The sequence below is a fragment of the Danio aesculapii genome, chromosome 7 (assembly GCF_903798145.1).
Source record: "Danio aesculapii chromosome 7, fDanAes4.1, whole genome shotgun sequence".
Taxonomy (NCBI): Eukaryota; Metazoa; Chordata; class Actinopteri; order Cypriniformes; family Danionidae; genus Danio; species Danio aesculapii.
This window is the reverse complement of record NC_079441.1, coordinates 38135580-38155055: the sequence shown is the minus strand read 5'-3', so window position 1 is coordinate 38155055 and position 19476 is coordinate 38135580. Positions and strand designations below refer to the sequence as shown.

Here is a 19476-nt window from a genome sequence, read left to right as displayed (position 1 = left end):
CAACAAAAATACTTGCTGCACACAAACAGACTGGCTGTATCGGTGGCCCTGATAGCATCGCGGGAAAAGCCATGCAATAAACTCTGTGGATCATGGAAACAAACACGTGTCGTGCACTCACAGCTTGGCAGGTCCGTGGTCTGTCCTTTTTAGTCTATCATTGGAATGCACGTGCAGTCATGAATAATAAAGAAGCAGGGTTTTATCATAGTATAAGAAAACTCAGCTATGAATAACAGTTAGAAACCGACGCGTCATCAGCACATTCGCGCTACGTCACCGATTTTGATCCCATCCCAATAATTGTTTTAAACCTAGAAGATGATCCAGTTTTCCCCACTATTAAAGCTGACAGATGCTTACCCTGTCTCAAATGACGCCCAACACACACAAATCGGTTAAAATCTCAACAACAACAACAAAAAAAAGTACCCCAGGGTGTCTTGAACCTTTAACTAATTTTATATTAAACATGAAACACCTAGAACTGAATTATTACTCCAAGAAAAAAATAAAACGTCTGCCATAACGGAGTGAAAATTTGTACTTTTATTACTAGAGACTGATGATCAATCTGTCAAAACATTCAAATGAAGGAATCTGCAGTAGATTTAAACTATTCAGCTCAACAGAGCTTATCCTGAGAAAGCTGCTCTTCATTTCAGCACGTCACTATTCTAAAATTTACTTGACAAAATGATTGTGTGGCTGTAAATCAGGAGACAATCGCATAAACAGAAGGAAGGGTAAAGCTCCATGGGTGCAGAGTAAGGCCTCAATGATATCCAAGAGTCTTTCGTTGGCCTTTCGTCGAGTCTTCAGGTGTGTCATAAGTAGACAAGAACTAATGGACCGGGAGCACAAACGGGACGCCGACAGCCTTTGTGCTTCACAGAGAAGCTTTACATTACATCTCAAAGATATTTTGACTTCCTCTACATATTATGTACAAAATCATTTGGTACAAAACCACAGAGGCACACAGAGTCAGTGTTACATTAATGCTCCTAATTCCCTTTTTATCTTTCTCTAAAATGCTTGAAATTACAAGTATGTGCTAAAACACATCAAATGTGTGGCTAAAGGAAGTTCAAACTGTCTTCAAAGTGCTGGTCTTAGAGTGTGTCCTCACAGGTCCTCTTCGCTGTCCTCTGAGAGGTCCTCTTTGCGGAGGAGCTGATATGATTGTCAGGAGTCGCTCTCATTTATGATGTGACTGTAACTCGTCATGGGCTCTTTGTGACGACACAGAATGAGAAGCAGCAGCAGAACCAGCAGGAGAAGCAGAACACCACACACAGCCAGCCCGATGATGACTTCTACGCACACAGAAACACACATAATCAGAGATCAAAGTACTTTTTGCCAAGAACCCATTAGTTCATGTAGTTTATCTTGACAATAAAGGATCTTTAGTAAGAAAATTAGTAACAGATTTCAGTTTAAATATGTATAATATGATAAAAATACTTATTTGTACATAAAATAATGAATCGATTTTAATGATTAAACAAATTATTGATTAAAACAAACAAATACACTCACAACCACCAAGTCAAACAACTAAATCTGAAGAAGAAAAATAAATAAATAAATATATTTCTGGGTATATACAGAACTTCTTAAGTTGAATTTAATACCTTTTACTACCTTTTCAATAACTTTGAGAAAAAATTTAATACCAGCACCACTTAGAACTGCAACTGTAGTATCGTAAATGAAATGAATATGAATATGGAATAACACATTGCAGATAACTTATACATTTAAGTAAAGCAGAGGGATCAATCAAGATGTCACAATGGGCCTTTGTCCATAGTTTTTAATCAATGTCATATATGTCATCAATGTCAATAGTCGCTCTTCTAAGAACAGTTCGGTACGGTTATGGTTGTTTCTCCACTTAGCCTGGAACGGCACGGCACGATTACAAACCGTTCTTGGCCCGGAATTCTTGGCACAGTTAGACAACCGTGCCGACAAATTCTGTGTCAGGGCTCGAAATTTACTTTTTTTTACTTGGTAGCACCGGTGCTTCCAACTTCAAATATTTAGGAGCACCAGAAAAAATGTTGCAGCACCCACCAAATGAATGAGCACCATTGCAAATAGTATATTAAGGGATTTATTGTATTTGAAAACAACATCAATTAGGACTAACAAAAACCAGAATCAACTGTCTATGTAATGCTGTGATGACATTAATATTTGTGCAATAATTCCATAACTAATGTCTAATAATTATAAAATATTAATGATGACGATGATGACAATAATACTAACAATGAATTACATTTCTCATGATCATGCTGCCTAGAATGTGCCTGAATGGGAGTTATTTGCAATAAAAAGTAGTATTGTTACTTTATGACAAATACATTTATGGTTTGCATCAAACAAAAATGAAGCATTGCAATATTTATTTTTCCACTATTGTTTTTATATGCATGTCAATTTAATAAATAATATTTCTGCTACAAAACAAGCGAAAGAGCAGTAATTAAATAGAAGAATAATATACACCTGAAGAAAGAATGGACAAAAGAAAGGAAAAAAAGTCTCACTTCTATCACTCTTTAAAAGTTTTGGTTTCGGTTTGTGTCATATTAAATGCTCCAGTCTCGCTATGCGCTGATTTACATTTTTCTGTGTTTGTGAAAAAAAAGCAGGCGAGTCAGCTGACCAGGGCAGAGCAGAGCAATGTAATGACGCGAGAAGAATATACTGAACTACTGAAATGTATTTAATAATTTATATTAAATACATTTTAACGATGGCAGCTTAAAGACTGCTCTCATATAGAGAATGAAGTCACATGAATTGCTCAGGTGTGATTTGTTTTCACAGACTTAAACAATGTAAAACTCTTGATGGTTCTGTGGGTCTCGTCTATCAAATCTGATCTTTATTTTGTATTTTCTATTGGATTTAAGTCAGGGTATTGGCTGGGCCATTCTACAGCTTGATTTTCTTTCTCTGAAACCATTTGAGAGTTTCCTTGGCTGTATTTGGGATTATCGTGTTGCTGAAATGTCCATCCTGGTTTCATCTCAGTGAAAGAGATGCAGTCTGGGCTTTCCACGTCTTTCTACACCTCCCTTTCTTCATGTGTTTAATACTTTTCCCTTGTGTCATTTTATTACACATAACTTAATTTGTAAACTAATTAGATTTGTTTTCTTTCCATATGTGGATTTCTTTGGTTGTTACCAACATCTGGTGGAAAGTCAACCGCACCTTTAGAAATATGTTTTCTAAGAAAAATGGCAACGTATTCAATACTTATACTCCCCAAAATAAAACTGTCATAAAAGCTACAATATTCAGTAAATCTAAAATAGCCATTTCAAAATAAAAAAGTTTATTAATGTTTATATGTTTACGTGAATCTGTGGATTCTTTGCTCAGCTGACACTCTTTATTCCAGTCCAGTGTAATGACTTCACGAGTGATGTTCACAAAGTCCTGCAGGGGGCAGCTCTGAGAACATCCCGGTAAAGACACAGCATACGGAGACACGCGACTGTCGTTGCGATAAAACATCTCCACTGAAAACATCCTGAAAGATATAAACAGAGGAATGTTTTGGTTGACCAAAGACGTATTTAAAAGCATGATTTTTTTTTTTTGAAAAGCTCAAAGATGATATATAGAATATATGCGTTACCCGTTCTCTTCCTGGTAAAGTTCTATCATATGACATGAGGCATAAGGTGGCTGTACACCATTAAAGACATTCAGAGCTTCCTGGAGGGCTACAACTGTTGTGTCGTGCTATTGAGAAAAGAGATGAATGAGAGAATATTATATTAACTTAATTTGCTCTGTTCAGAATTTAGGAGCTTTAGGCCTTGTTTATACCTGCTATTAACCCTTTATTGGGTGAGGTATATGGTACTCAATCCAGCGTTTTGGAAGCAAACACAATCTGCTTCGTAAAGGATCACTCGCCTTGCAACTCGACTGCACATACAAAAAGTTGGTTTGAGTAAAACTAATTGGTGTTAAGAAATAAATGTATTATGTTTGACATGTATTGTGGGTTTGCTCTTTTTACGTTATTCTTAACGATTACAAGTTGTTATGTTAAAGTCCAATTTGAAAATTTGCCATGTGAAACTGTGTTTGGTTAAAATTACATAGATGACAGCAGAATTAAAAGCTCCCTCTATTTCTATTGTCCCTTTCAAAAGATCAGAAAATGCCTGTTAAAACACTCACCCTTAATGAAAATAGACAGTACAAGTGAACAAAAGAGATGAAATTAAATAGCAGGTATAAACAGGGATGCGTTTCCCTCTTCGATTCGTGATCTGATTGACTAAAACCGATTAATCCAAGTGTAAACAGGATCATGTGACTTACAGCCGAGTAAACAATCATCTTCACTTTGTGTTGAGAGTCTGGAGCTGCTGCAATCGAGAGATTCTTGATAATCTGATCTACAAGCAGGCCTGAGAATGAAGAGTAAAAGAGCCATTTTAGTATTTTAGTGTATATATGTTAAGTATTAGTGCACTTGTGTTTTCTAAACTGAATGTAGAATAGAGTTATTACATCATGTTTTACATCATATTTACCATCACCTGTATAAGAGATGGAACATAATTTCAGACAGCAGCCTCTCGCTATTCCCACAACACTGCTTTGCATATGTGCTTGGTTAACGTATTATATTTTCCGGGATATGTTTGTATTATATATTATGCTTTTAAAATACATCTATTTTTAAATCATCGTATTATATTCAAAAGCTAATTTTATAATATCAATATTAGCAAGAAAGAACACATACTTGAATTCAGTTTCACTTAAAATTGATTAATATTTATAAATAATGTTGTTAATAGTGAATGGCATAAACGTTTGATATTTTTATGTTTTTCCATTAATTTTTTCCCTTGAATATTGTTACATTTTAAAGATCTGTTTCAGAGCAAGAGGAACTTGATATTTAATTTATAATAATGTTTAGAAACATTTACTTTATTTTATTTAGTGGCACCTTCAGTCATTATTACATCATCGCTGACTGAAAAGCAGAGCCCATTAATGAACTAAGCTCTCACCTCCCTGTAGTCTGCACTTCTCCTTTCTCTTGTAGACTCCAAACAAAATCTGAAAACCAAAGTTCTTCAACAGCTTCAGCGTCTGCATGACATCTGGAGTAACCCAATCTGGCGGCTTTTTCCCATGTTGTGCCTGTGAAAAGAAAATACAGAAAGAGTTAGCGAGATCTGATGGTTTTCTGCTGGAACACTTGATTTTAAACAATCCTTTGTATTATAAAAGCACTGTGGGATCAAGTGAATGTAACTGATGTGGCTGGTGGCAAAAAGGCTATCAATGCAAGACATTTACATCAAAGCCTATAGAAAACTGCTTAAAGGAAAAGTTCACCCAAACATTTTTAATTTACTCACACTCAAGTGGTTCTAAATCTTTATGAATTTCTTTCTGTTGAACACAAAACATCATATTCTGAAGAAAAGAGTCATTGACATGCATATCCAAAATATAATGAAAGTCAATGGCTGCTTTTTTTGTCAAACATTCTTCAGCATATCTTATTCTGTGTTCAGAAGAAAGAAACTCAAACATGTTTGGAACAAATAAATGATTTCAGAATTGGAATAAAAAAATAATCTTTTAAATCTGTTAATTATCTAAATAAAACAATATATTTTACACTTATTGCATAATCTGCATGGTTCCAAGATGAAACACTCTTATGCACATTAGACTGTGGTGTAAGCAAAACAATAAATGACAACTGCTTCAACTAATGACTATGACTGATTGGGTTCTTAATGCTAGACATGGAGTAGTGTGCACATGAATGGCAGGTGAAACTAACCTCACAGAATAATGTGTCATAGACGCTCCAAATATTCTCAATGGAGGCCAACTCCAGTCCTGTTTTATTTTTCACCATCTCTATAAAATCCTGCATGAAATACAATGACAAACATTATACATATAAAAAATAATGAATTAAGACTCATGAAATAATATATAAATTTATAAATAAAGGTGTTCCTTTTTTCCCAATTATATATGCAAATGTGATAAGTTCCTTACAAAATAGCCATGTTCACATGGTCAGAAATCTATGGATTCAGTATTTTCTTAAAAATAGGACATTTTCTAATCAAAGGGAGGAACGTTAATCACATTCATTAAGTAAAAACATCCAAGCAAACATAAAAAAATGCAGCAATAAAGAAGAATTACAGGAAGTGAGGACAGTACATGATGCATTTTCTTTTAATATTCCAAACTAAATTTTACAACTACAGGTTAAATAATTTGCAAACTAATAAATATTCATAAGCCAACTTAACTCTGGGTATTACTGTTTGGCTCCTTGTGTTCTATGCTTTAGTACAATTACTGTAAAAAAAATCTAAATACTGAAAAGGCCACAGACAGACGATCTGCTTTTAATCAAAGGATTTTTGCTGTAGATGGACTCACCTTGTAGGTTTCAGTCATGTTAAGAAAAACATCTGTTTTTTCAGTCTCATTCATGAGCTGTTTGTATCGTGGACAGTTGTCCAGTGGGAATGAGAGTAGCTGAAAAGAAAAACAATTACATATATCAAACCCAAACACGCTGTAGGCAGGTAGGTGATGTGGGCATGGAAACAGTTCAAACACCCAGAGGAATTACTGATGCTGCTGCTGTGCAAATATGACCTCCTCACCAAACAGAGGTCAGGGCCAAGTTACAGTATGCTGGAAAAAAAAAAGAGAAAACAGAGCTTCAGTGTGATGCCTTACCCGCTGTTCTTCACTCGGGATGGTGTGAACAGGTATCGGTTGCCATTTCAAATCTGGGTTAAAGACTTCAGAACCGTTAGGTGGGAACATGCCAGCCAGGTTAGCTTCTGCACTCATCAGAGTCCGGTCAATATCTGTACTTCTAATGTATATCTGTGGCAAAAAACACAATAAAGACAACAGAAATCTAGCAACTCTCAGTTTAGTGAACAGAGAATTTTAAATCGATAGTTACCTCATATCTGTTATAGTCCTCACTCAGGAATCCTGAGTAGCGTTTCTTTAAAAACTGACCCAGTTCAAAGTGCTGCTTCATTCCCTCCTGGAAAATTGAGAAGGGCAAGTTACAGTAATAAACATTTTTTATAAAAGCAAAAAAACACTCAAGTAGACAGTTTTTACAGCTGTATATGCGAAAAGTGACATTTCTTTTAGCAAGGCTAAAACATGCATTAGCAGTTTCCTGATAAACTTGGTAGAAATTTTTCAACAATTTGACAAACAATTCATCACACGCTGAATCTGTGATGAAACTGAAATCCATTCATCTCAAAGAGGAAAAATAACATATAAAAAACTAAACCAAAGCAAGACAATGGTTCCATCCAGTAATATAATTTAATTGTATTTAATTTAGAAAACTCAATAACTTCATCCTAACATGAAGCCAATCTTTTCAAAGTTCACAAAAAAAAAAGTTTGAGAGAGCATGCCAAATTTACAAATAATTAACGCTTCTCAGAGGTACCATAAAGGCATTTACACATCAATTACAACCATATGTTTGATAATAAGGGCTGTGAGTCAGACTAGGCATATTTTAAAGCAGCTTTTACACATTATTTTGATCATGCACAATGTGACCTCAACACAGCCATTTTGATAGAACACTAAGAGGTCAAAAAAAGAAAGAGAAAGAAAACATTTGCACAACATTCACAAATATATTCATCACACACATACATTCAGATCTAATAAAATGCAAAACATGCTCATCATATAGGGGGCTCATCATATACAGTATAAGTGACCAAGTGTACAATAACACAACCCCTCATGCATTTCTCCAATAAAAATACTCCTCCAAAAGCATGATTTAAGAATAAAAAAAAGAGAGTAAGGAATGTGTGCTTGGGTGTGTATACCTGAGAGAGCTGTCCAAAACCCTGAGGCCAGTCACTCTCCGTGTATGGATCATTTGGATAGGCCTTGATCGGAGATCTGTCACCGTGTCTATAGAGCTGAGGGAGAGGAAGTCAAATTCTTCATGAGTGTGTGTGTGTGTGTGTGTGTGTTCAGGATAATGAAGTATACTGTGCAACTGTGGTTAGATCAGCAAACTGAGCTTGTCATGTGCTCATGCTGACACCCGGACACAAGCCACAGCAGTCTGTACACACATTCTAATTGGATAAACAGATTCAGTCTATCTCCTTATCTTTATCTCTGGGCTTCACAGAAACCAGCCACGTTTAGAAGTTTTCAACTCTGAGAGACAGTTACTGCACTAATCAGTCTCATGAATCGAAAAGCAGATTTACAGTGAACACTTTTCATTTATAGCCATGTTATTCAGTCGTGCTTAGAATGACACAAGCTCTGGTTTAAACTTCCTCATTTGCAAGGCATCGTGATTAACTAGAACACACTTAAAATGAAACACTATTAAAGAGTAGCCAGGTTTCAGTATCTAACATGACCATGCTCAAAATGAAAGGACAGTTGGGTTTTTGTCTGGTAAAGCAGGGAAATCAGAACAAAATTACAAACACGTATAGGTAAAACACTCACATCTCAAATACAACAGTATAACAACAAGAGTAGAATAAACACATAGAATTATTAAAACAAACAGAAAATAAATTAATATACATTTAAATTAGGGCTGCACAATATTTAGTTTCAGCATCGATATGGCAATGTGATCATTCGCAATAGTCACCAGTCGTGAGCATACACAATGTTGAGTCTGGATTATAATTAATTATTTCAGAAGTGTTTTTGAGGCCTGTACTGTGTGAGGATTTTAAAAGTGTTCAGGCATAAGAAATTGTACCGTCTGTAACTTTGAAAAATCAATAACGATTAATTTTATTAAATTGTTTATAAAACGAAGACTACCCAGTATTATTTTACATTTGATTATTCAATCATTGTATACCTGAATACAGTTTGACTTCTCAGAAAACAATGAAATGCGTTTATTTAATTGGTATCTTTTTATTTTACTTATTCAATTTATATATGCTTGTAGATTGTTTATTATATTCAAGTCATCTGGTGAAATTGTATTCATTGTATTCAATATATATTGCGAAATTTAAAAAAAATAATCACAATGTTAGATTTTTTCAATATCATGCAGGCCGAATTTAAATATACTCATAACACATGAATAAACTGGTACTTCTAATAATGTGCATATGACCAAGGGATAAAGTTGAAAGAGATCAAAGTTGTGCATAAAAGTTAATTGGAGTTAGTTTCACAAGGAAATACTTAAGTATTTCTACTTCAATAATTCCACTTTTAATTCAATTTGGTGCTTGCCGTTTCTTTGAGAATTGTTGGTTTCTCAGTGAAAATCATTTCAAAGTAACATTTTTTTTAAAATTTATAAACAAGGGAAGATTACATTAAAGACTTTAAAATGACCACAGAGCAATTTCAGCATTACGGATGTGAAATTTTCAGTAAAAACTCAAATGCACAGAGAAAGTACATGTTAACTTTATATTGAAACATCTGTTTATATTTTCCAAAATAACTAGCCACAGGGTTATGGGATCAGAAATATGTTAATCTGTAAAGGTTTTTTAATTAATCTGTAAAAATAAACATGGGTTATGGATGTGCGAGTTTACAGTACACAACATACTTTGTAGAAATTCTGTGAATTAAACCGGACAACCCAAATGATTTATTTTATTTTTTGTTTCTAGCATTTATGAGGAAAAAGCTTGTTATGAATGTGATACCTCTCTGTTTTGGATGTGAAAGGTGTGAAATTGCCACTTTTGTGACTTTGGTAATCAAATATAATTGTTTGAAAACATTGACAGAAATGTTTGAGCATTTTTTGGACAGTAAAATACAAGCCTGCTCAAAAAACCTAGAAAGGGTTTCGCTATTTTGGTGAATACTTAATTTTTTTTCGTGGCATGGTTGACATTTGCATGGAATTGTTCCACACATGACATTGCTGACACTTTTCTTATATCTTCATCCATTACAATTGAATTCAGTACAATTTACCCCTTGGTTTACCAATTCGTTCATTTGTCAGACGTTCTGTAATATGTTTGCAGTTGCATTGCTTATTTAAGAGATGTTCTCACCTAAAAGACAAGCAATAGTGTTACCCTCACTAAAAACAGGTAACTTTAAACCTACAGTGGTGTTTTATTGCTTTGACGGAAATGGGAGGTGAAATAAAACAAAAACAACATGTCTCATCATGTGACGGTCTGCTTTTCAGATTGCTCAATCTTTACTTTTATGTGAAATTATTATAAATCAAGTCGAAAACAACAGAAGATGTCGAAATTACAGAAGATGTGAAAAATTGTATAAAGCAACACATTCGAGGGAGAAACACGAATTTACAGATTAAGTAACAGGTAACTACACTAAAACTTACATACTGACAGAGGTTTTTAAAGGACAGATGTATTATTATACTCACCACAGTGACAAACTTTAGCGTCCTCTCCCCACTGGAAAGACTGAACGCAAAGAGAAAGGCAACAATCACAAAACAGGAATCCATACTTGCGGACGAGCAACTGAGGAACAGTACAGTAACCTCATTAAAAGATCGTTGCCTGGCTGTCGTGGCTGATAAACACAAGAGGAGCTGCAAGCTTTTCCGGAAAACGGAGAGCTGCTATTGGTCAATGTGTTCAGCAGCTTCAAAAACACGCGCAGTGATTGGCTCTCGCGAACGGAGAAGGACTTGGGACAAAACAGCAAACAATAGTTGATTGTTTTCTCTTTGTTTAGGGTGCGTGACTTCTCCGTCATTTGAAAATATGTGTCTGAATGAAAGTCCCCTCTTTTGTTAAACAATCGATATATATTTTTAACTGAGTTTGTGGATAATCTAACATCTAGCATAGCTAAATATGTGAACAAAATGTTATTTGATCACTTAACTGCCCTTGAGAAAATATAAATATAGGATACAAAACTTGAATATACATATCAGTTGGCTATTTAGCACTCGATTTCACCTTTACTGATGTATCAGTGTTTTTTGACAGATCAACGTGATTGGATGGCGCATGAACGATGTTTTCGGTAATTGATTATGAAGGATCTGTGCTCTACTGGCTTTGTCTGGACTCGTTTTGGCAGGACACACAGCAACAAATCTAAAGTACACACGACCCACTTTTGGGGGGAAAATAAAAACATTACTAAAAATATTCCTAAAAAAAATCTGAAATATTGCTAAAGTTTCCCATAACGTACTTGCGCTACTACATATCTACGATTTCATGGTGTAAAATCGGACAAAAATAAGAGGAAAAGGTAGGCCGAACCTGAGACCATGAGTGGTGTTGTTTTTAAATTTATTCTGTACAAAGACTCCTAATTTAAACACTGTGTAATTGTGTGGATTGATACTTTGCCTCGCCCGTAAACAAGCTTGCTAGCTGCTAAATATTAAAGCTGGAGAGTTAATTTCTTTATTCAAAAGTAAATGTTGTAATTTAACGTTAACGTTATAACCTTCACTAGTTGCTTCATTCTGTGACCATGCATATACTGTAATGAGTGACAATGCTTTTATAGCAGGTTTAACTCCTTTATGTCCAGCTGGAGTCAAACATGAGCTATCTTCGACATGACGTGCTATGGTGTCACAAAACGTGTAAAGCTTATCCACGTGTTTTAACCCTGTTATTTTGATGCACAAAAATAGTCAATTGTATTAATGTACAAAACAACGTATTTATAGTAGTCTTTGTCTCTTTTAATAGTTAAACTATTCATATTTATCAAATGTAAGAGTTTTTATTTGAATTAATTCATTAATTTATTTATTTTTATTTACTGCTTAATTTCATTCTTGGCTTAGTAGAACTGAAATGCTAATGCAGTTAGCTTGTATTGTAGTTAGACTCGTCATTGTGCATTGTGTACTAAGTATCGAGGTCTCTGTTCAGTTAGCTAACTTTTTATCTTTTTTGTGTGAATATCTTTTAATGGTGTTACTATTTCAATGTTTTAATTAAAGCATACACTTTAAAAGCATGCTTTTTAATTCAGTGTTATGCTGTTTGAAAAAGAGTGGAATAAAACCTAGAATTGAAAGTAAACTTTAAATGTAAAAATTGAGCAATGTTACTTTTGCATAACATAAAAATTAACTAAATATAAACTACCGTGATTAACTTGACGTAAGGTGACTTAAATGAAATGTGCTTCAAAAGCCTGTGTGTAAAAAAAATATGAAAGAAAAAGTCAACTTTAACGTTTTTTATATATTTTTTTGTATGTGAGGGTTATGTGTTGACTATGAAGGACGAAACCTGCAAGAACAATAAGTACACAAATATATAAATGAATGAGTTCACAAATCCCTGCGTAAATAAAGTAATAAATAAATAAATATATAAATGTATATAAAAATTGAGTGCAAATTCCTGCATAAATCAGGCAGGTAATTAAATAAATTACACAAATATTGGGGGAATAAGAAAATGCTTAACTGAAAAGATTTCCCCCCCCTTTCAAAAGTTTAATCATTCTTGAATGTTTTTTTTTTTTAATTGCAATTTTAGAACACAGATTATACAAGGGCAATAACAACATTATATTGACATCAAAACAAATACAATATAAGAAGAAAAAAATAGTTATTCAAAAAACTAAATTTAAGGCTTTAAAATATTTAACAGTTCTTTTTGCTTTGGCATTTTTTGTTTTTTTTTATCATTCATAGGTAATGACCTATTTCTATTTTAAAGTGAGTAAAATTAGTTTTTTCACTGCCCATTTGCATTTATGAATAAAAGATTTTCCATATATAACGAGCAAATTAACAATATGCCAAATTTTTAAGTCGACTGTACTCTCATAAAAAAAATTAAACATCTTTTTCTTTGAATTCTAATGTAATATTCGTACTCTTTCATTCTTGAATGTTGTTTCATTTGTGAATTTGTGGATTTTATATAAAAAAAATATTTATTTATTTGCATAATTATTTATTGTTTTATTTCTGCAGGAATTTATGGATTTATTTACTCATAAATTTATATATTTGCTTATTTATATATTTGCTTAATTATTTATTGTTTTTGCATGTTTCATCCTCCAAAGTTGTCTGACTCATCATTAGATGGTGAAGTAGACCCATGCTGATTCCTTGCTTGTCTGGATTAAATTTTTCTCACTACTATTTCATGCCCTTTCTATTTATGTAACAACATGGATACACCATCATTTGGCTACATGTAGTTTTGATTTGATATGCTGTAAAAATATTTTGTCACACCTTGTAATCTCCTTTGACACCTGTGCCAATGTGCAGAGAGGTTATTTAGGAAAAGTTTATGGCGATGTACAATGCTGAAAGATTTGACATTGCATTTAGATAACTCCTTCCCAAGAATGCAAATGGGAAATTTATAGTCAAATCAAGTTATGTATATTTGTGCTAAGATTTGTTCAGTTTCTGATGCATTGTAATCTTTTTCTCCCTCAGAATGATGGCGTGGTAGCAGCAGTGGTAGTCTTTTGTGTTTGGGCCGGTGGACGGCTCTGGGTCTGGTGTGAGAGGGCGGGAGTGAGGAAGAGTGTGTGGAGATGAAGCTGGGACAGAGGAACTCAGTATGTATCCTGTCCAGTCGAGAGCGGGGAGCACGGGGTCTTGCATCACACAGGGTCCTGCAGCAGCTTGTAGAAGAGAAGACACAGCGAATGAAATGGCAAAGTCAGGTAAATGATCTATCTATACAATTTCTACAGATTGCTTGTGTATGCTGTACTGTATGCTTGTAACTCTCAGTGCAATGTCTCAGAAGCAACCCGCAGCCTTGTATCACTATCACAGTTAGTGATTTATTTTTGGGAATGTTTCAAATGTAAGATATTTATTATTTGAGGTTCTAAATAAACAAAATTATTTAATTTTTCTCAATAAATTGTAAAATAATATAGAATAATAAAAATATAGAATTTATTCTTTCATTATTTAATTAAAAAAATGACCTGGTGTCCTCATTTACTGTATAAAACTTTGCATAGAAACCTTCCTAAAAGTGAACATACGCCATAATAAATTGTAATTTATTTATTAATGATCATGACTCATGTGATGATTTAAAGTGGTCCGATATTTTAGGCTTCGTTTACACGAATATGTTTTAATTTTAAAATGGCATTTTAGAATGAAACGATCCATGTCCACACTGACGTTTTATCTAGTGTTTCTGAAAAGATCTCCATCCACACTACATCGCTGAAAATGCACATCACGTGACCATACATGCACTCTGGCATGCTCTGAAAGCTGCTTCAGCGTATTCTTGCGTCTGAGCACACCTGCCCGGCTGAGAGCAACCAAACGTTGGCCAGTCCATCTTGAATTTGCCGGTGGATCTCATCTCTTTGTAGTTGTTAAAAGTTGATGTATAATTCATCTTGTGTAGTAGACTTGTATCTAACAAGTCGGTCATTTGAATCTATTAGCCTACTTGTTCTCAGGTAACGTGTTTTGGCTGAGCACAAAGATAAGTTAATATTCCTATTAATTTATGTAACCATGCACACTGATTTCGCACGTTTGACCAGTTGCTTGCCTTTATTTCCTATATTGTGTAAACTTATTGTACTTTATACTTTTATAATTATTATTGATTATTAAAATTTTAGCTTACTGATTATTATATTCAGCAAAAGATACGGCTATTTCATATTTCACCATGCATTTCCTCTGATTATCTTCATTGTGTGCATATAGCCTGACATTAAGCCAAAACCACACAGTGAGCCTATGTTTCATATTTTTCAATGAAAGGAGGCAGTAATTGGGCTCTGTTTCATTATAAATTTGTAATTAAGATGATGGTCAAATAAAATGTACATGATGCTTAAACATTTTTGGTATCTGTTATGTTTAAGTTGTCAATTTTAAAATGAAAAGAGACAATGCTTTATGTCATGTTTTCATTTTATTGTTAAGAAAGTGAAATGTAGCCAGGGTGAATGACGTTATAAAAGTACACTGCCGTTACATTTGAAGATTTTCCTGACGTATCCTCATGTCCTCGGGAGTAACTTGCGAAGACTGAACTTACAAAGGAAAGGATGCAGGTCTGAACTTTGTGTACAGTACTTAAGATTGAGAAAAAACCCCCAATCTGATCCAATCTGATCCACACCTCCGTTTTCAGATGTCTCCATTTTCCCCCATACACACTGACACGTAGCAGCAGCGTTTTAAAATGAAAACGACCTCTTCAGCGTTTCCAAATTGCTCCGTTTTTAGGGCTCAACCTCTGAGGTAGTGTTGACGGAAGGCGTAACCGTAGCAAAACATATGGGTTTTAAAACTAAAACGTATTAATGTAAACTGGGCCTAAGTTAAACATGTTTACTTACAACTGCTCACAATTTCCTGTCAAGTTTGTTTTTATAGATCACAACTTGCATAGGAATAGTTGGATGCATGTTTCCACCTGTTTTGTGTGTATGCCACATTTATAAATGAAACCCCTATCAAAAAGACTTGCTTCCACAAAGAACCATAATTTTAACTGTAATTAATTTTACAGATAACTGTTAACATCCAAACCAATGCATGATAATGTCTTTATTAAAAGCTCATGCTGCAGCAATAATGTGTGACACTGAGGCTTTCACATGGTTATGAAAGTGATTCAAGTGATATAGTTGTTTGAGGTTTGGACTTCCCTATTTTTGCAGAATTAAAATGAATATTGAAACTTCATGGTTAGAGCTGAAGCCCTGATAATAGTCATTATCTTGGTTGTGATCAGATATTATTATAGTATGAATGTGACTGAAGGAAAACATTTTTTTATTTTTGGTACCACAGAAAGTGGAGTTACCAGACAGTCCCCGCTCAACCTTTCTGCTAGCATTCAGTCCAGACAGGTAAGACCACTCTGACTTCATTTTCATACTCAGGCTTGGCCAAAAGAATCTACAGTATGTAGAGGAGTCTAGTACTGATTTGATAAAACTGATCCCTTTAATAAGGCCTTTCTGGTAAGGGCTTGTCATCAAGCTAATAAAGGCTTTTTGTCATTTGTGTTTTTCTAGGTCTTTAATGGCTTCCACTCATGTGAACCATAACATCTACATCACTGAGGTTAAATCAGGAAAGTGTGTTCATTCACTGGTGGGCCACCGCAGGACACCCTGGTGTCTAACTTTTCACCCTAGCATCCCTGGGCTTATTGCTTCTGGCTGCCTGGACGGAGAGGTCAGAATCTGGGACCTACATGTAAGTATTGACTTTACTAATATTGAAGGAGTGCTGTCAATTTGTTCTTAATACTTTTTCTGTAGATATATCATGGCAACGATTGCACCAAAGTAAAGGTCTTTTTTTGTTCCAGGGTGGCAGTGAGAGCTGGCTTACAGAGAGCAACTCCGCAATCGCATCTCTTGCTTTCCACCCCACGGCTCAGCTGCTGCTCATTGCCACCAACAATGAGGTGCATCTGTGGGACTGGAGTCGGAAAGAGCCCTTCACTGTGATCAAGACTGCCAGTGAGACAGAGAGAGTCAGGTTTGGTCCACTTAATTTCATTCATCTTCAAAAAACGAATGAAGATATTTTTTAAAAACCTGAGAGATTTCTGTTTCTATATTAATGTTCCCCATTTATGCTTCAAAAAACATTTACCTTCTGTTTCTGATGGTCTCTATGAATGTACGCTGATTAATGTTTTAACAAGAATGAAGGCTTTAAATCTTCAGAAGACTTGGATTAACCGCTCGATTCATATGGACTGCTTTTATGATCTATTTGACAATAGTAAAGAAATAATTCAGCCAAAAATGAAAATGTAGTCACCCTAAAGTGGTTCTGAAAAGTTTTCTTTTTTGTTGAGCACCAAAGAAGATATACTGAAGAATGTCAGAAACCAGTAACCATTGACATCCATAGTAGAAAAAACTAATTATATTCAAGTCAATGATTATAGGATTTTTCAAATTACTTTTTTGTGTTCAACAGAAGAAAATCAAACAGGTTTGTGACAACTGAAGGCTGAGAAAACAATGACAAAATTTTCAGTTTTGGTTGAACTATTCCATTAAAGCCTTTTGGTACATAGACTTTCAATGGATGAGCAGAAATTAAATTCATGTTTATTCATATAGCGCTTTTCACAATGTAGATTGTGTCAAAGCAGCTTAACATAGTTCTAGTAAACTCCAGATTTCAGAGTTGAAGTTCAGTTTGGTTTAAATTTCACTGCTGAAAGTTCAAACACTGTAGAGAAAGTCCACCGAAGCGCAGCTCCACAAGTCTCAATCAAAGCAAGCCAGTGGTGACAGTGGCGAGGAAAAGAAACTTCACCAATTGACAAAGTGAAGTGAAAAAAAAAAACTTGAGAGAAAATAGCCTCTGTTGGGCACGACTATTATTCTTCTGGCCAAACTTCCTGTGTGGGGCTGCAGTCTAGGCGTCGGAGGCTGGAGAAGCTGGACGTCCATCGTGGAGAAGCTGCAGGGCTGAGTAGGGCACTGGCAGGAGGTCAGGCTGGCCCACAGGATCAATGCGGGGACAATCCATTGTCACGATGGTCTTTCAGGAATCAGTCCCATGCACTTGATTCGTCCATGACCACCACAGCATCAGCTCGGGATACGGTCTGGTCCAGGATTATGGATACCTTGGGATCATCTCTTCACAAGTCTTGGATCTGCATAGTCTGCATAGGGAACAGAAATCTCTCAGTTGTCATAAAACATAGCTTCAATTGTGTTTCAAAGAAAAATGTAAATTTTATTTTTGTGTGAATCTTTAATAACGAACATTTACTGTACAGGCAGGTGCATCTGATGCTTTTATGGGGCTTCTCTGTGTTTTTTGCAGATTGGTGAGATTTGATCCATTGGGTCACTATCTTCTAACTGCCATTGTAAACCCTTCGAACCAACCGGTTAGTCTTTTTGCTGTTGTTTAAGACTTGTATAAGATATTCTATATTTATTTTAAGAGTTTGGGACCATAATTGTGCTTGTATTTGTTTGTTTCAGAATGACGATGATCCTGAGATTCCAATGGACAGTGTGGAGATGCCTCATCTCCGACAGCGCTCCTTCCTGCAGTCCCAGCCTGCGAGGCGCACACCCATCTTGCACAACTTCTTGCACATCCTCACTTCCCGTAACTCCATTCCTCAGGCTGGAGGTGCCCATTCTGCTTCCACTGACGAGTCCTCTGATTCTTCTGGCCCTTACACTCTTTTGTGCGTTCAGCCGCTTGGAATGGTGTGTTTTTGTAGCCGTTGCTCTGCAGCACGAGTTCCATCTCCACCTGACGAGGACCCTTCAGACTCGGCATCCCTGGAGGCACAAGCTCACACTTTTTCTTCTGCACGCACAGAGCCACTGCAGATGTCACGGTTTTCTGTTGAATCTCGTGCTGCTAATCGCTACTCTGCATTCAGCAGTGTGCATGGTGGAGGCAGCAACATGCGGAATCATTCTTCTAGCTCTGGCAGGAGGGGGGTTACTGGAATGGCACCTGTCCCGCATTTCCGACAACAACCGCCAGGTAGGGAAGGTGGAGGACGTCATCCTGGAGCAGACTGGACAGTCAGTGGACTTAATGGACAAAGCAGTAGTATGACTCCACACAGAACTGGCGCTTCCTCTGTTAGCCTTCTTTCTGTCCTGCGACAGCAAGGGATTTCCTCACAATCACCTGTTTACACTTCTGCTAGTGATAGATGGGGCTATTCTCAAAGCAGCGGCAGCACATCAGGAACTAGTTCCAGCAGGCACCGTCCTCCAGAAGAAGAGGGACACAGCAGCTCCTCTTCCATCCACAGTGTCCTGCGTTGTAACCTTTACCGCTATTTCATGGATTATGAGGGAACGCAGGAAACGGTCCAGCCTCTAGAGGGCAGCAGACAGGACCAGCAGACTCAGGAAATGCTCAACAACAACATGGACCCAGAGCAACCAGGACCATCTCATTACCAGTCACCCTATAGCGGTGAAAACCCTTCCCACAGTCACATGAACCGCTGTAGAGTCTGCCACAATCTTTTCACTTACAATCAGGGTAGCCGGCGCTGGGATAGAACAGGTCAGCCTACATCTACTGAGAGAAACACACCATGGCAACCTTCTAGTTCTGCCTTCCACAGCGTAGCTCCAGTTTCACAATCTAATGAACACCTACTGGAGCACAGACCCATAGAGTCCACCCCAAATACCCCAGAGCCTCATGTACCCTTTTCCCAGAGAACTGACACTGGACAGAATGAGGAGCAGACCGTTGGGCTTGTCTTCAACCAGGAAACTGGCCAACTGGAGCGTGTTTACAGACAGTCTGCCTCCTCTCGCTCTTCAAACATATCACAAGGAGCCTTAAACCAGGAAATGCCTGAAGAAACACCAGATAACGATTACTTGCGCAGGTGAGGCAGTAGTCTTTTTCAATTGCTTAAAGAACTTGTTCCTGACGAATTAAAC

At 36.1% G+C, this 19476-nt stretch overlaps 2 protein-coding genes across 3 annotated transcripts in view; one reads left to right on the top strand and one right to left on the bottom strand.

Moving 5' to 3' along the window:
* Window positions 1–534: 534 nt before the first annotated feature.
* On the bottom strand, window positions 535–10639 carry acp2 (acid phosphatase 2, lysosomal). 2 transcript variants are annotated; one of them, XM_056461873.1, is made up of 11 exons: window positions 10469–10639; window positions 7929–8024; window positions 7019–7105; window positions 6784–6936; window positions 6478–6576; window positions 5858–5947; window positions 5070–5202; window positions 4366–4454; window positions 3668–3774; window positions 3384–3559; window positions 535–1319 (listed from the first exon to the last, which is right to left on the bottom strand). In XM_056461873.1, the coding sequence occupies exons 1-11, from the start codon at window positions 10550–10552 to the stop codon at window positions 1189–1191; spliced, it is 1245 nt and encodes a 414-aa protein (XP_056317848.1). In that variant the 5' UTR covers window positions 10553–10639; the 3' UTR covers window positions 535–1188. The 2 variants fall into 2 exon arrangements, with proteins under 2 accessions (XP_056317848.1, XP_056317849.1); XM_056461874.1 differs by having other exon boundaries at window positions 535–1316.
* Window positions 10640–11130: 491 nt separating this feature from the next.
* The window catches only part of ambra1a (autophagy/beclin-1 regulator 1a), a 116626-nt gene continuing 108280 nt past the window's right edge, over window positions 11131–19476 (top strand). The window contains 7 exon segments of the mRNA XM_056461872.1: window positions 11131–11316; window positions 13499–13731; window positions 15854–15912; window positions 16081–16264; window positions 16380–16552; window positions 17867–17933; window positions 18031–19421. Of these exon segments, the coding sequence (XP_056317847.1) occupies window positions 13600–13731; window positions 15854–15912; window positions 16081–16264; window positions 16380–16552; window positions 17867–17933; window positions 18031–19421 (2006 nt within the window). The 5' untranslated portion in view covers window positions 11131–11316; window positions 13499–13599.